The 13,967-nt window shown below is 50.3% G+C and overlaps 7 protein-coding genes across 7 annotated transcripts; 5 read left to right on the plus strand and 2 right to left on the minus strand.

Annotated features, from left to right (window-relative positions):
* Positions 1-290: 290 nt before the first annotated feature.
* Positions 291-691, minus strand: M431DRAFT_65427 (hypothetical protein; the record flags this gene model as incomplete). Its single annotated transcript, XM_024921685.1, has 3 exons — positions 291-336; positions 392-597; positions 653-691. Coding segments are annotated over 3 exons (291 nt in total), but the record flags the coding sequence as incomplete, so codon positions are not given.
* Positions 692-889: 198 nt separating this feature from the next.
* Positions 890-2,433, plus strand: M431DRAFT_139418 (hypothetical protein). Its single transcript, XM_024912592.1, has 2 exons — positions 890-1,268; positions 1,341-2,433. The coding sequence occupies exons 1-2, from the start codon at positions 933-935 to the stop codon at positions 2,262-2,264; spliced, it is 1,260 nt and encodes a 419-aa protein (XP_024776494.1). The 5' UTR covers positions 890-932; the 3' UTR covers positions 2,265-2,433.
* A 1,118-nt stretch (positions 2,434-3,551) lies between these two features.
* On the plus strand, positions 3,552-4,569 carry M431DRAFT_493291 (hypothetical protein; the record flags this gene model as incomplete). Its single annotated transcript, XM_024917096.1, has 3 exons — positions 3,552-3,567; positions 3,649-3,946; positions 4,002-4,569. 3 exons carry the CDS (start codon positions 3,552-3,554, stop codon positions 4,567-4,569), a joined length of 882 nt encoding a protein of 293 aa, XP_024776495.1.
* Positions 4,570-4,877: 308 nt separating this feature from the next.
* On the minus strand, positions 4,878-6,639 carry M431DRAFT_493292 (hypothetical protein; the record flags this gene model as incomplete). Its single annotated transcript, XM_024917097.1, has 4 exons — positions 4,878-5,672; positions 5,749-5,895; positions 5,957-6,517; positions 6,580-6,639. 4 exons carry the CDS (start codon positions 6,637-6,639, stop codon positions 4,878-4,880), a joined length of 1,563 nt encoding a protein of 520 aa, XP_024776496.1.
* Positions 6,640-7,652: 1,013 nt separating this feature from the next.
* On the plus strand, positions 7,653-11,540 carry M431DRAFT_79895 (hypothetical protein; the record flags this gene model as incomplete). The annotated part of the gene is made up of 3 exons (XM_024922876.1): positions 7,653-7,861; positions 7,922-11,432; positions 11,496-11,540. 3 exons carry the CDS (start codon positions 7,653-7,655, stop codon positions 11,538-11,540), a joined length of 3,765 nt encoding a protein of 1,254 aa, XP_024776497.1.
* A 657-nt stretch (positions 11,541-12,197) lies between these two features.
* On the plus strand, positions 12,198-12,677 carry M431DRAFT_81917 (hypothetical protein; the record flags this gene model as incomplete). Its single annotated transcript, XM_024923099.1, has 2 exons — positions 12,198-12,535; positions 12,605-12,677. 2 exons carry the CDS (start codon positions 12,198-12,200, stop codon positions 12,675-12,677), a joined length of 411 nt encoding a protein of 136 aa, XP_024776498.1.
* A 672-nt stretch (positions 12,678-13,349) lies between these two features.
* M431DRAFT_3932 (hypothetical protein) lies at positions 13,350-13,862 on the plus strand (the record flags this gene model as incomplete). The annotated part of the gene is made up of 2 exons (XM_024914812.1): positions 13,350-13,670; positions 13,737-13,862. The coding sequence occupies 2 exons, from the start codon at positions 13,350-13,352 to the stop codon at positions 13,860-13,862; spliced, it is 447 nt and encodes a 148-aa protein (XP_024776499.1).
* Between the last annotated feature and the right edge of the window lie 105 nt (positions 13,863-13,967).

Genomic DNA, 13,967 nt, shown 5'->3' on the forward strand with positions numbered 1-13,967 from the left:
GTAGGGGGTAATTGTACAGTACAGTCGATTTTACAATCTCAAGTGGCATCACAGAGCCTTGAGTCACCATATCCTTCAACGCCTTTTCTTTTTCCTTTTTAAAGTCTCCCACTATGACAATATAGATCCGTGCTCAAGTGAATCAGACATGATAGCGTGGAGAGGACACCATCGCAACTGATAGCGCAACGATTATCGCTTCTTTCCGGGGGTGGGAGCTGCAGAATTCTTAGCCAATGGACATTCCAACAGGAAAACAAATCGTCATCAGATAATGATAACATACCAGGAGGACCCTTCTTCTTCTTTGGTGCACTCTTTCCACGCTGCTTAAGCCTAGAATTGCAGTTTTAGCTAGCCGTCTCTTCGAGGCTTGTTCCAATGCACCTACTCTTCAATGTACTCGAATCGATCTTCCTCGGCGTCGTCCCACGTGGCAAGCACCGGACCAAACTCTCGCTTCACATCCTTAATCGACGCCAGCTTCCGGGGGTAGTAAGCGGCGAGCGCAGGGCCTTTGAGTCGCTGTCGCAAGACCTTGTTGCCCATGCGAATCCCCTCAGGGTTGAACGTCGTGGCGAATACTTGGCATTGCGCCTAAAACAAGTCAGTTGGCCATTTGAAAGCAATAGAATTTTTGGGTAGACTTTACCTTCATCAAGTCTAACAACCGCGCACGAGGGACACTCATCTTTACATGCTTGATCTCCAATGATGGCACCAGTTTTCGACGTTGAATTGAAGTTTGAATGCGCACATCAGAAGAAAATAGGCTAAGCCATTTGGGGCTAGCATCTACTGCACTTTAGGAGGTGGGTCGTGCTACTCAAGTGAATCGATTCGCCCCAAAAAGCGCCTTGAATTCATCTTGGATTCTTCACATCAAACGCGAATATTTTCATCATTAAAGTTTCAGTATAGTGTCAGAGAATATGCATAAGCGACGAAATGCATCCCCAGGGGACCACTGGGCAAAGCGGCATCAGACGGGGGATCCGAGAAAAAACGACGAATTTGTCAATAGCGCCGAGCCATCAAATCAAGCGTTGGCATCGCTTGCAGAACAAGCAGATGAGCTCATAGATTGTCTCCAAGCCTTGAAGCGCCAGCTCTCACAGAGCAAGAACCCTGCAGAGCTCCAGCTTGGAAATGTAAAATCACGACTGTCTCGATTGACGAAGCAGCTGCTTCCTTCATTTCAGATTCTCGGCTCTCTTGAAGAGCCTGAGCCTGAGGCTCCACAGCCCATAGTTGAGACAACACCAGCGGTATGCATATGACTTTTCCAGCGACTTCCATCATCCAATTAGCCAGTCAAAAATTAACATCAAAACCTAAAGGCCTCAGTAGTCACCCATGACACTTCTAGCATACCATTGCTCTCTAATATCAGGGTAACACCATGGACCTCATCGGAGATTCAGCAAGAATGGCCGCCTCTACCTCCTATTTTGGACCCTAAACTCAAAGAAGAAGTATTCACACACCCAGGACTTGGGTTGAAGTACAACTATGAGCGCCTAGAATGGCTAGGCGATGCATATCTCGAACTTATCGCGAGCTCTCTCATTCACCAAACATTCACACAGCTGCGTTCTGGGGCTTGCTCTCAACTCCGCGAGAGATTGATTCGAAATGTCACTCTCGCCGAGTATTTTCGACATTATGATATGTCTCAGTGGGCCAAGCTTCCGGGTGCCTTTGGTGATTACAAGGGCCATGGGCGAGGCAGGTCAAAGGATAAAGACTTGGTGAAGACACAGGCCGACATGTTCGAAGCCTATGTCGCAGCTGTAATTCTCTCGGATCCTCAACAAGGCCTTACGAAAGTCGTGGAGTGGCTGAAGACACTCTGGGGCAGGACTATCAAGGAAGATATCTACAAAGCCGAAGCAGCAAAAAAGCGATCAGAAGCTTCCCCAACAACGGCGGAGGTGACAAGCTCAACTGCAAAGCAGCGACTGAGCGTGAAAATCGTAACCAAGGGGGTTACGATTGACTACAAGGATCTCCCTGGCGAGAAGAAAGACAAGAATCTTGGACTACCTCTGTTTACTGTTGGAGCATATCTTACCGGCTACGGCGAGGTTGGAAGACTATTGGCAGTTGGCACAGCCCTAAGCAAAAAGGATGCTGGACAGAAAGCAGCTGAGACGGCATTGCAGAACAAGCGACTGATCCAGGCATACGAGGAAAAGAAGAGGCAGTATATGCAAGCTAGAGACGGCGATTCGGTTTTGAACAGCCTTTTGTCTGAGTGGTGAAATAAGAGGCGTTTACGGGTATGGCTACCGACAAAGGGATACAATGCAGGATACATTACGTGAGGATAATGAGTGGATTTGGTCTTGAATCTCGAACTGGACTACTGTTGAACAGGATACATACAGCCTGACTATTGTCATGAATAAAGAACATTGTCATGTTACCGCCAATGCTAGGACAAGCTGTATCGAGTGTGGTGACTGTTAGCGAAATGTCTCGCTATGGTGACCAGCTTGTAACCACTTGTCACATCATGCGTTTTGGGAGCCCGATCTCCCGATATGTGTTGTCTCGGCCTGCATAATTTCTTAGTCAGAAATGAATGAGGCGTTTCACTTGCGAGTTGTGTGTCACGGAACAGTAAAGATGCTTCAGATGGAGCAAACGTTTGCAAAGTCGGTGCTTTGAAGCTCAAGGTGTATTTTGTCCATAGTTTCGACTCTACTAACAGGTGCTAGCCCGTGCACTGGGAAATACCTACGACCTAGGCTGGTATTCCCCTAAATCTAACCAAATAACTGGACCAAAACTGCATGGATGCCATTCTTTGCCCGCCTACATAAAAAGCATTGAAGACCCTCTTCATGTGTTGGGCAGCTAAGGTAATCTGGGGTAAACTGGAACTAAAACAGACCCGGCGCCGTCTGCAGTCGAGGTACCTTTTACTAAGCGCCCAGGCGACTTTCACGTGCTGCGGCAGGTATCACATACCCGAGTTGATGACGCGAGGCCCAGCGCAGCTCTGGTTGTGCCACACTCTTTTTCAGCAGCCGAAGCCCCCTGGCCGGTAGCGTCGAAGCATTTCCGAGTATTATGGAGCGCGAGCGCGCCGAGGTTCAATTGCGAGCCGGACGACAGACCGAGCCTCAATCGCCAACGAACGCCCGCAGACATAATCTTCGACATCCACTAACTTGCCACGACTAAGTAATCAACTGAAATCCTCATCCTGCCACCTGCCTTGCGTCATCGTCGCGGGATAAGAGCTTGTCGCAGCGCTGAGGCTCGAACGACTTGTTCTGTAGCTGCGGTGTCTCGAAGCGTTCGTCGGCTGTTATCGCCAAACCGATCAGCCTTTCCGGATCAACAAATCCAAGCCCGCAGTCGACGCCCTGTTCCACCCAACAATTGCCATCTGGTCGCCACGAGAGAAGAGATTCGAGAAGAATAAGAATAGGAGAAGAATTCCCACCAATTCTAGCAGAGAATTTTTCCCCCAGGCGATTTCACGAGGCCACTTTCAGGCTCGTTGGGAGCAGCACGGCTCCCCGTCATAGCCGCCCCCGATGGCGGACTCCGTAGGTGGGTATAATGGCAGATGCATCTTGCTCCCCCCACGAGCCCGCAATGGTACATGTACATGCTGACCGCCCAATGCTGCAGATCGAGTCTTTGTTCATGCCCTAAACACCGTCAAGAAGATACCCAAGACTGGAGCATCGCGGCCGCCCCCTTCCGAGCGCCTACGGCTGTATGGCCTCTACAAGCAGGCCATGGAGGGGGATGTGGATGGTGTGATGGAGATGCCCACGGCCGGGTCGGGTTTACCTCCGGACGAGCTGCAGAAGGAGCGGGATAAGTGGGATGCGTGGAATTCACAAAAGGGCTTAACCCGGACCGAGTCCAAGAGGCGATATGTCGAGGCGCTCATCGAGACAATGCACAAATACGCAAACACATCGTAAGTTGAGGTATCCCCGGATGTTGACACATGGAAACTAACTAACTCCTTCAAGTAGGGACGGGAGAGAGCTCGTTGCTGAGCTCGAGTTTGTCTGGAACCAGATCAAAGACAACGTTCCCAGCTCCGATTCCTCATCTGCCAACCCAAGTGACCCCACACATAGCTTCCATCAGCCAAGGAACGGCAGCGATGGACCCATGAAGATCCTAAGCCCCATGAGTGAACAAGACGTGGTCGAGCTGCGATCCCGCCGGCACATTGACGAGGATGACGAAGATGCGGTGGCGAGGGATGAGGAAGAACGTGCTGTCAGCCTTCAGAACAGCCGGTGGTCCAAGAAGATGGAGCGAGCCATCACCAAGCTCTCGGCAGAAGTCGCCGCCCTTCGCGAACAGATCGCCACAGGACGAGAGTGGAAGTCCAAAAAGGAAAAGAGCTTTCCTTCCTGGATAAAGTGGTTCATCTTCGTCGTCATGAAGCACCTGTTGATCGACTGTGTCGTCCTAAGCATAATACTCCTCTGGATGCGAAGTCGAAAGGACCGTCGGCTAGAAGACATCGTGAGGGCAGCGTTGCGGCTGGTTAGGGAATACGTCAGAAAGGTGCTCCCTTCCAGATGAAACAGGAATAACAGCCGACTGTACATTATTCTCTGGTCGGCGTCCAGAGAGACTCATCATCCCGTCCTAATGCGGATCAGGTTCGCAACTATCCATGCCCCGTCACGAAATACCATGTTCATCTTTCACGAATGTCACATCTATCCATTGAATGAACAACCAGACCAATTCACCTGTTCTATTACCACGGCTCCCGTCATATAAGCAATATTTAGACTATAGAGGCCAATATATATCTAGGTTCTGAATAACATAATCACTGTATTACTTCTGTTACTTTCTTATCTATATCCTTTCTTATCATCTCCTTAAAACCACGCCATCCAATAATTTAATCTAGACAAGCCAACACTTCTAGTACACTGGGTACTCAAACCATGCTTCCACATGCTCTTTTGTAGATGAGCTAGATATCGCCCTACTTGATTGCCCATGAACGGCTTATCAAAGAGGTCATATAAAATCTGTAACTCGGCGCTTCTTTCGCCTGACGATTCGGCAGCCAGCTCATAGAACCGCCAGGCACACACCATGGGAAAGAGTCCCGAGCCGCCCTGGACAGCACCGGCCATTGGCTCAAAAAAGAGATGGCCGCAATTGACAATTTTTGAAGCGTACTGTTCTGGACGGCCTATAGAGTTCTGATCGTGACCCCAATATGCTGAGTCTGTCGTATCTTCTGATAAACCGTCCACCATCGAGTCTTCGGATATAGACTCTATGATGCATGACAGCATTAAGCATATACTCCAGTAGACACAGCTTAGATGAAGCAATGAAAAATCGCTATCAAGTTGTGGTATAGGTAGAGGCAGCCCTGCAATTGCATAGTCGTAGATGGATAGATCAACATGAACCCGCCACGCAACCAAGGCGGCCTCTACCTCCCGACACTGCGGCAGGATCTTTTCTCGAATCTCATCCGCACTCTCTTGAGTACTAGACGCGGCTAGCAAATCTACTTGAACTAGAATATCTGGAATACCGCTCATAGCATCGATGAGCTTGTCTTTGGTAGATTTCTCGGTAATGGTCCAGGGGATTGTTTTCCACTCATCGGAGCTGAATGGAGATGAACACCTCCGTCTGGTGGCCAATAAAATCTATATAGCCGTAATTGTTAACATCAACAGGCTTGTTTCGGCTTATAACATGGGGGTTAGCTAGTCGATAACGTACAATGTTTATGCGGCTATCAACGAACAACTGGTGAGATACTCCAGATACAAATGACTCTGGGCCTCGCGCAAGGAACATGGCAAGTTGTCCCTCGCTATGTCTCTGCCATCCAGCCACTCTTGGATCTCCATCGGGACCAAAGAAAAGCTAAGAGGGGTATTTATCAGGATCAAATAGTGGACAGCATACCCCTAGGAGTAAAACGTACCTCATAGAGCGCCATAACTCGGGCTGCCACTACCAAGCTGTCGCTCTTCGCTCGATTTGGCTGCTTAACGGCTTTAATCATCTCTTGTATTGTCCAGTTATACACTTGTAGACCCTTCAGCCGCAGCTGTTCATCGTTATTGATCCTTCCAAGAATGGAAGTCGCCGTAGCCACTGTAGCATACCGAAGAGCAGTCTCAGTATTGTACAGGTCTCCGATGAATCTTGTCCAGCCAACCGATGATAAATCTGAAGACTCGGGTGAAAATTGAGGCCCGTCGGGTATCATTATGCTCCAAAAGAGTCCAAAGTACAGCTGCTCTCTCGCCGATCTTGCGAACGAATCTGGTAGAACAACGTGAGGACTACTGTCTCTCTTCTTTGTATAGCTGACTATCCACGGCCGAATGTCTGAAACTACTTCCAACTGAGGTGATGTGCAGGAATCCTGGCTAGATGCTGCGCTTGCAGTGGAGTTGAGCCAGATCCTGTCCGTCTCATAGCCTTCACAGGTCACTTGCGCACGAACACATCGATCGCACACAGGCGTGCGCCTATCGCACTGGGCGACGCGGGTTAGCTAATCTGAATATGCGTAATGTGCAAAAGTGACGATATACTCACTCCCTTCTTCCGTCTGCGACAGGTGATGCAGCCTCTCGATCGTCCTGGAACACCAACCATGCCGTGTCTATTCTTCCTTGCGTAACGTCAAGTATATGTATTTATAGGGCGCTCAGAAGCCAGGAGCGCAATGTATTAATCTAAGAAATGGCGCAACTGGGAATTATGTACAATATGATTTAGAGCAATTATATGTTAACTCCGAGGAACATGATATGTCAGCAGCGTTGACGACAAAAACAATGTGGATGGCTTGAGGTGAGGTGAGGGCGGGCTCGATACCGAGGTTTCTTCGATCCTTGCTAAACGACGGTAGGTACATATATATTCAGATCTTTAATACCTAAAAGCTCGATACTAAGTACAGGCATGCTTATCAACTCGAACAATTTCTAGAATATTTGAAAGCATCATAAAATAGTACTCAATTTTGTCAAATACTGTCATATGTCTTGTTGGTTCATCTTTGTAGGAGGCGCAACTGAGGGTCCGATCTGGATCCCCCACGCAGAACAACCCCGTCTTATTGCCTCACACCCAGGTAGCATTACCATCCGTCGTGATGGTGTTAGGTATGCGGGTTGAGCACCTAAAACTTCAATGCTATAAATTATATATTCAGCTTCTAAATCTCTTGTATTTAGCCTGTTATACTGTGCTTTGCAAAGCCTTCATCAGTACTCAAATTGGTGATGCAGAGCAGTAACTTAGAGGTACTAGGTAGTTCTAGGGACCATAACAACAAGTTGCTGCTCCAGTTTGTCTCAGCAGCTATGGTGGCGTCACGTGAAGGAACTGGTCGCCAGCTAGTCGCAAGCACAGACGCGGTTTTTGGGCAGGGAGGAGCTATGCGAACATCTGGCCTGCAATCTGGCATCATAGCTTGGCCTTGAATCTGTCCAAGTCAAAGTCAGCCTCCCAGCACCACGATTGTCTCTCTACTCAGAGAAATTCTGGGAGCTGTACAAGTCCGGCCATCAATGCTGCATCAAGGCCTTTGATTGGGCATCCATCTCCCTTTTCCTTTCCAATTCGCCTCTTCGAGTTCTGCTTCCGTCCGCAACCCCGCCGCCATGGTGCGCCTACGAGATATTCCCCGGACGGCCACCTTTGCGTGGTCGCCCGGGTCTGGAAAGCCCCTAGTCGTCACCGGAACAAAAGCTGGTGCCGTCGACGCCGATTTCTCTGACGAGAGCAAGCTAGAAATATGGGATCTTTCACTCGACAACCAAGACCAGGGCATCGAACTCCAGCCCGTTGTCAGCATCACCACAGAATCCAGGTAGGATCTTGGCATTCGCCCCTCCTTGTTGGGCCCTGTCACTGAGACCAAGGTTGTTAGGTTCTATGATATTGCCTGGGGACCTGCCGACGCCGACCATCCCAAGGGCATCATTGCAGGTGCTCTGGAAAACGGCACCCTCGAACTATGGGACGCCGAGAAGCTCGAGACTGGAGCTTCCGATGCCTCCATCTCCAAGACGACGAAGCACACCGGTGCTATCAAGGCAATCCAGTTTAGCCCCCTGAAGCCCCAGCTCTTGGCTACTGCTGGCGCCAAGGGCGAGTTGTTCATCTACGACATCGGCGACATCGAAAACCCCTTCCGCCTAGGAAACGCAGCGGCTCGATCCGATGACATCGATTGCTTGGCATGGAACCGCAAAGTTTCTCACATTCTCGCCACTGGAGGGCCTGGTGGCTTCGTGACGGTCTGGGATCTGAAGACGAAGAAGGCATCCTTGACCCTGAACAATAACCGCAAAGCGGTCAGCGCCATCGCTTGGGACCCAACCAACTCAACGAAGCTGCTCACGGCAACCGCTGATGACAACACTCCCGTCATTTTCTTATGGAACTTGCGCAACTCTAATGCCCCAGAAAAAACTCTCCAGGGACACGAACAGGGTGTCTTGTCACTGTCGTGGTGCCAACAGGATCCTGACCTGCTACTTTCATCTGGCAAGGACAACAAGACGATTGTGTGGAACCCAAACACGGCAGAGCGCTATGGTGAATTGCCCGAGGTTACCAACTGGACCTTCCAGACACGATTCCACCCTCACAACCCCAACCTCTCAGCCACCGCAAGTTTCGACGGCAAAATCACTATTCAAACGCTTCAAAACACAAACCCCGATAAGTCGCAAGCTGTCAACGAAAAGCCCCTGGATGATGAAGAGTTCTTCAGGGCTGCCCAGACCCAGCCTCAGGGAGCTTCTTGGTCATTGGCCAAGGCACCGAAGTGGTTTGAGCGACCTATCGGTGCTTCGTTTGGCTTTGGTGGTAAACTTGTTATTTTTAGGGCTTCAACGCAGCCTGGCCAAGAGCGCTCGTCCAAGTTGGCAATCTCACAGTTTTCTGCAGATTCAGATGTCTCCTCCGCCATCGAAAAATTCCAAGAGGCTCTTAACTCCAATGATGTGGCCACCCTTTGCCAAGAGAAGAAAGACGAAGCCCAGACCGACGAGGAGAAGGCAGACTGGACGGTTATCGAGACGCTAGTCGGCGAAAATCCTCGTTCCAAGATTGTCGAGCATCTTGGCTTCAAACAAGACGACCTAACAAACGGAGCGTCGACTGATGCACCTGAGGGACAGGAGACGGAGGCGGCCACCAAAGAGGAGGAACCTGTAGACGCAGAGGGCAAGTCCAGACGCCTGTCCAACATGTTTGGCGAGGGCGAGGGCGATGGCGATGATTTCCTTTCTGGTCTGACAGCCAACAAGGGTGCCAAGACTGATAAGCCTTTCCACCTCTTCAGCGATGGCGACACGTCTGTCGAGAAAGACATCACAAGAGCTCTGATGCTCGGCAACTTTGCCAAGGCCACCGATATCTGCTTAAAGGAGAATCGTATTGCAGATGCCTTCCTCATTGCCAACTGTGGTGGTCAAGAACTTGTCGAAAGGGTTCAATCTACCTATCTCTCTCGCAAGAGTGATACCCCCAGCTACCTGCGTCTCATCAGCTCCGTTGTTGAAAAGAACTTATGGGATATCGTATACAATGCAGATCTTGAGAATTGGAAGGAGACCATGGCCATTGTCTGCACTTTCTCGGATCCAACTGAATTTCCAGATCTTTGTGAGGCTCTGGGAGACCGGATCAACGAGCAGGGCCAGCGCAAGGACGCCTCGTTCTGTTACCTTGTGGGTTCAAAACTCGAGAAGGTTGTTGCCATCTGGGTGGATGAGCTTAATGAATCAGAGCAAGCTGGAGTGAAGGAAGAATCTGGCGGTTCTACCTTCTCAGTGCACACTCGGTCTCTGCAGAGCTTCATCGAAAAGGTGACCGTCTTCCGCCACGTCGCCAAATTCCAGGACAAAGAGTTGGCACAGACAGCCGATTGGAAGCTGGCAACTCTATATGACAAGTACACTGAATACGCAGAGATCCTCTCTGGCCAGGGTAAATTGGAAGTTGCTCAGAAATATCTGGATTTGCTGCCCGCCACTTATCCGGCTGCCGAGCTAACCAGGAGCCGAGTGAAGCTGGCGACGCAAAAGAAGCCTGCCGCTGCACCGGTTTCAGCAGCTCGCCGAACGCCATCAATCCCTTCCGCAGGAAAGCAGCCATCTGTGGTGGGCTACCAGCCTCCCCATCCTGCTCCTATTCAAGCTCCCGTGAACCCATATGGTGGACTGCAACAGACCTCACCATCGGTCTCTACAGCTCAACAGTACAGACCACCAGTTAACCCCTATCAACCACAAGGCTATCAACCCCAGGGATACCAGCCCCAAGGCTACCAGCCTCAGAATCAGTTTGGATTTACCGGAGCTCCAATTGCACCACCACCTATCAGCGGGCCCCCGAGGAACACGACACCATCAGCAGGCCCTCCACCATCAAAGGCCAAGAATATGGAGAACTGGAACGATGTCCCTATGGTGACGAAGGCTGCGCCGCGAAGGTCGACGCCCAGCGTAACACCCATTGCATCACCCTTCGGAGCTCAACAGGGCCAAGGGCTACCTCCCCCTCCTCCATCAGCAACTTCACCTTATGGGCTCGGTGCTAGGGCTAGTCCTCCTCCACCACCCAAGGGACCAGCTCCTCCTCGAGTGCAGTCCCCATTGGCCGGACCGCCGGTAACTGGACCACCTCGAACCTCTTCCGCGGCGGCCAACCAATATGCCCCGCCAACCCCCATAGCCGGAGCTATCCCAACGCATGCGGCTCCTCCGGTTATGCCACGCACAGCTTCGCCTTATAACGCTCCTCCTGCCGGACCCCCGGTTTCCAACAGGTACGCGCCAGCGCCATCTCAGCAGCAGCCGGGCCAGTATTCCGGCTCTGTGCCGCCACCTCCCGGCCCGGGAAGCAGGCCTCCGCCGCCTGCAAACCCCTATGCGCCACCAGCTCAACAGCAACCGGCAGCACCCAGTCCATATGCCCCATCCCCGTATGCTCCCGCGCCTGGACAGGTACCGGCCAGTCAGCCACCGCCAACAGGACCTCCTCCGATGGGTCGACCCGGTCCTCCGCCTTCGACGGCTTCTGCTCCTCCTCCGCCGCAGCAGACCGCACCACCGCCAGCAGCAAAGTACCCTCCCGGTGATCGGTCGCACATCCCAGCTCACGCTCAGGCGCTCGTGGATATTCTGAGCCAAGACATGCAGCGGGTAGCATCCAAGGCACCTCCCACATTTGCCCCTCAGGTCAAGGATACGCATAAGCGTCTGAACATTTTGTTCGATCACCTGAACAATGAGGAGCTTGTCCAGCCGTCAACAATTGAGCAGCTATCACAACTAGCCGTCGCCATTCAAACCAAGGATTACGCTACGGCTCAAAGGCTGCAGATGGAGATTAATCGGGACAAGACTGAAGAATGTGGTAACTGGATGGTAAGTTGAATGACTTTAAGAAAACGATTGTCCAGGTACATGTTTACTAATATCTATTTACAGGTTGGAGTTAAGCGACTTATCAGCATGAGCAAGGCAACTCCTTGATAAGTCAATAATATTGTCTGTACATGGAGAGTTGTGGTGTTTTATTTGATACGCTTTATTGGCGGCACGATGTTATGCAAGGCATTGATTAAAAACCGCGGGCGGCACGATTAGTTAGATTACACATAAAGGCAATAGCTATTCACTACCCCAAGTTGGTTATCCAGCATTTAGCGACTGCGTGAAGTTGAAGAATCGAAATTGGATGCGAAGGAAAGCCGTTTATTTGCTACTACCGATTACAGGCATTTACCTTGATAGGCAATATATGCCCAGTTCTTAGAGTATCTGCTACTATAGCTAAATGATCCGAGTCAAATGCGCAGTGGTTGGTTACGGCCGACTTCGGTACAATTCCGTCTCGCCATCTATCCAAATACACACGTTGAAGTCAAATGATTACGCCCCGCAAAGTCAGCTGAACTCGCATAGCTGTCTGTATCGGGAAAATTCCCCTCCTTTGATTCGCCCTCCGGAATTTGGAGAAGCTCTCTGGGCATGAAAAGGTGCCATGAACCGGCCAAGAAGTTAGTCTGTGGCGTTGCCATCCTACTAGACAGTATAAGAGCAAGGCTTAATCTTGAATGCTTCCTAGCTGTCAATCAACTTGATCCAACTCCCCCGCAAACACCATTAACCCTGTAAATCGCCTTCAAGATGCCTCTCATCTCTACGTCCACCTGGAATTCTCTCGGGCTTAGCGTCGCGGCTACTTTCGCGATCCTTGGCTCGAGCGCTTTGTTCGACAAGAAGCGCACTGCTGAGCTGTTTAGCCTTGAGCCATCGTCGACGAGTGATGGGAAGCCCAAAGATAGCGGTGCTAGCTCCAGCCTTGTGGGCTTGTTAGTTGGTACTCGCGATCTTACTATGGCGACTACGTTGTTTGCGCTGCATCGTGCTGGACACACGGACGCGATGGGGACGGTTATACTGAGTTCGATGATTATCTGTGCGGCGGATGTTTATATTGTGTGGAAGGGGAAGAAAAGGGCTGAGTAAGTTGGTTCTATAGAGAGAGGTTGTGGGTGAATGATCTAATGTGCTGATTTGATGTGATGATAAAGGACTGCTATGTTTGCTGTGGGCGCGGGTATTTGGGCGGCTATAGGATTTGGGTTGAAAGGCTACTTTGACTGATGTTCAGCTTGAATTCTTCGTGTAAATTACCTGCACTTATATCTCTCTCCGCTCAGTGTTCGGTCGGTTTGCAAATTTACTGAGTCGATGTTTGTCACTTCGCAACCCCATCCAAATTCTTTTTTATCTAGCTCTAGTTGACTCGTATCAAAATAGAAAACAATTACATAGTTAACATTATTTATGAAAGTGATTGACCAGAAGATATCGTGTGTTCCTCTTGAAATAGTATTTCGGATATTCATTGCAGGGTACGGCAGTCGTCAAAATGCACCTGCAAGGTACGGAGTAGTGGAGCTGAATTAGATGCTGGTGCTTTGCATTGGATGGGAACTTTCAAGGCATCCATAACACGGCATTTCAAGATTGCAGATACAAATATTTTAGAACAAGGCAAAAGACTTGAAAAGAAATTCCATCTATTTACTCTAATGGTAACAATATCAACAGCTCCCCAAGCTTTTGCCACTCTTTCCCCCCATCCATACAGCAATATCTCAGCGGCGAAACCTCGGCACAACAGCTATCCTCACTTCGTTCACGAGCTTGTCCAACTTTTGAGACGCTCACACTCACCACATACAAACGCCAAAACTCTCTAATAGAGGCACATCGGCCTGTCCCCTTTTCATTCACTCTTCATATTATAACCTCCAACCCCCAATTGACAAAATGACCGACTCTGCTCGCTGGAAAGCGACTGTCTACGTCGGCGGTCTCTCACCCGTCGTCACCAACACCCACGTTTTCGACGCCTTCATCCCATTCGGCGATATCGTCGAGGTGCAGCTCCCCAAATCAGACGCGCCAAACTCTACGGATCCTCACAAAGGTTTTGCGTACGTCGAGTACGAGGACAGTGCGGATGCGAAGGAGGCCATCGACAACATGGACCAGTCCGAGTTCTTTGGCAGGGTGATCAAGGTGTCACAGGCGAGGGCGCCGAAGAGTGCTGATGAGGGATTGGGCAGTAAAAAGGCGATTTGGGAACAGGTACGTTTCTGAGTTATTACGATTTAGACCTTTTGTGATTTGGTATTAATGTTTGTCTTTGTATAGGAGAGCTGGCTCGCTGAGCATGCAGGGGAAGATGATGTCACAAATGAGGCAAACTTGGAGGAACCAGCATCGGATCCCATGCAAGGTCTCGAGGGGCTGGATGTTGCGGGCCCCAAGCCAGAGTAATGCTCAACAAGGGGACTGCCGGTTGGATCAAGGGATGATTGCAATGGGTTTACGGAGTACTTGAATTATTTTTTGCATAGCGACGGTGTTTTTGGAAGGACCATA

This window comes from Trichoderma harzianum (genome assembly GCF_003025095.1).
Source record: "Trichoderma harzianum CBS 226.95 unplaced genomic scaffold M431scaffold_4, whole genome shotgun sequence".
Taxonomy (NCBI): domain Eukaryota; kingdom Fungi; phylum Ascomycota; class Sordariomycetes; order Hypocreales; family Hypocreaceae; genus Trichoderma; species Trichoderma harzianum.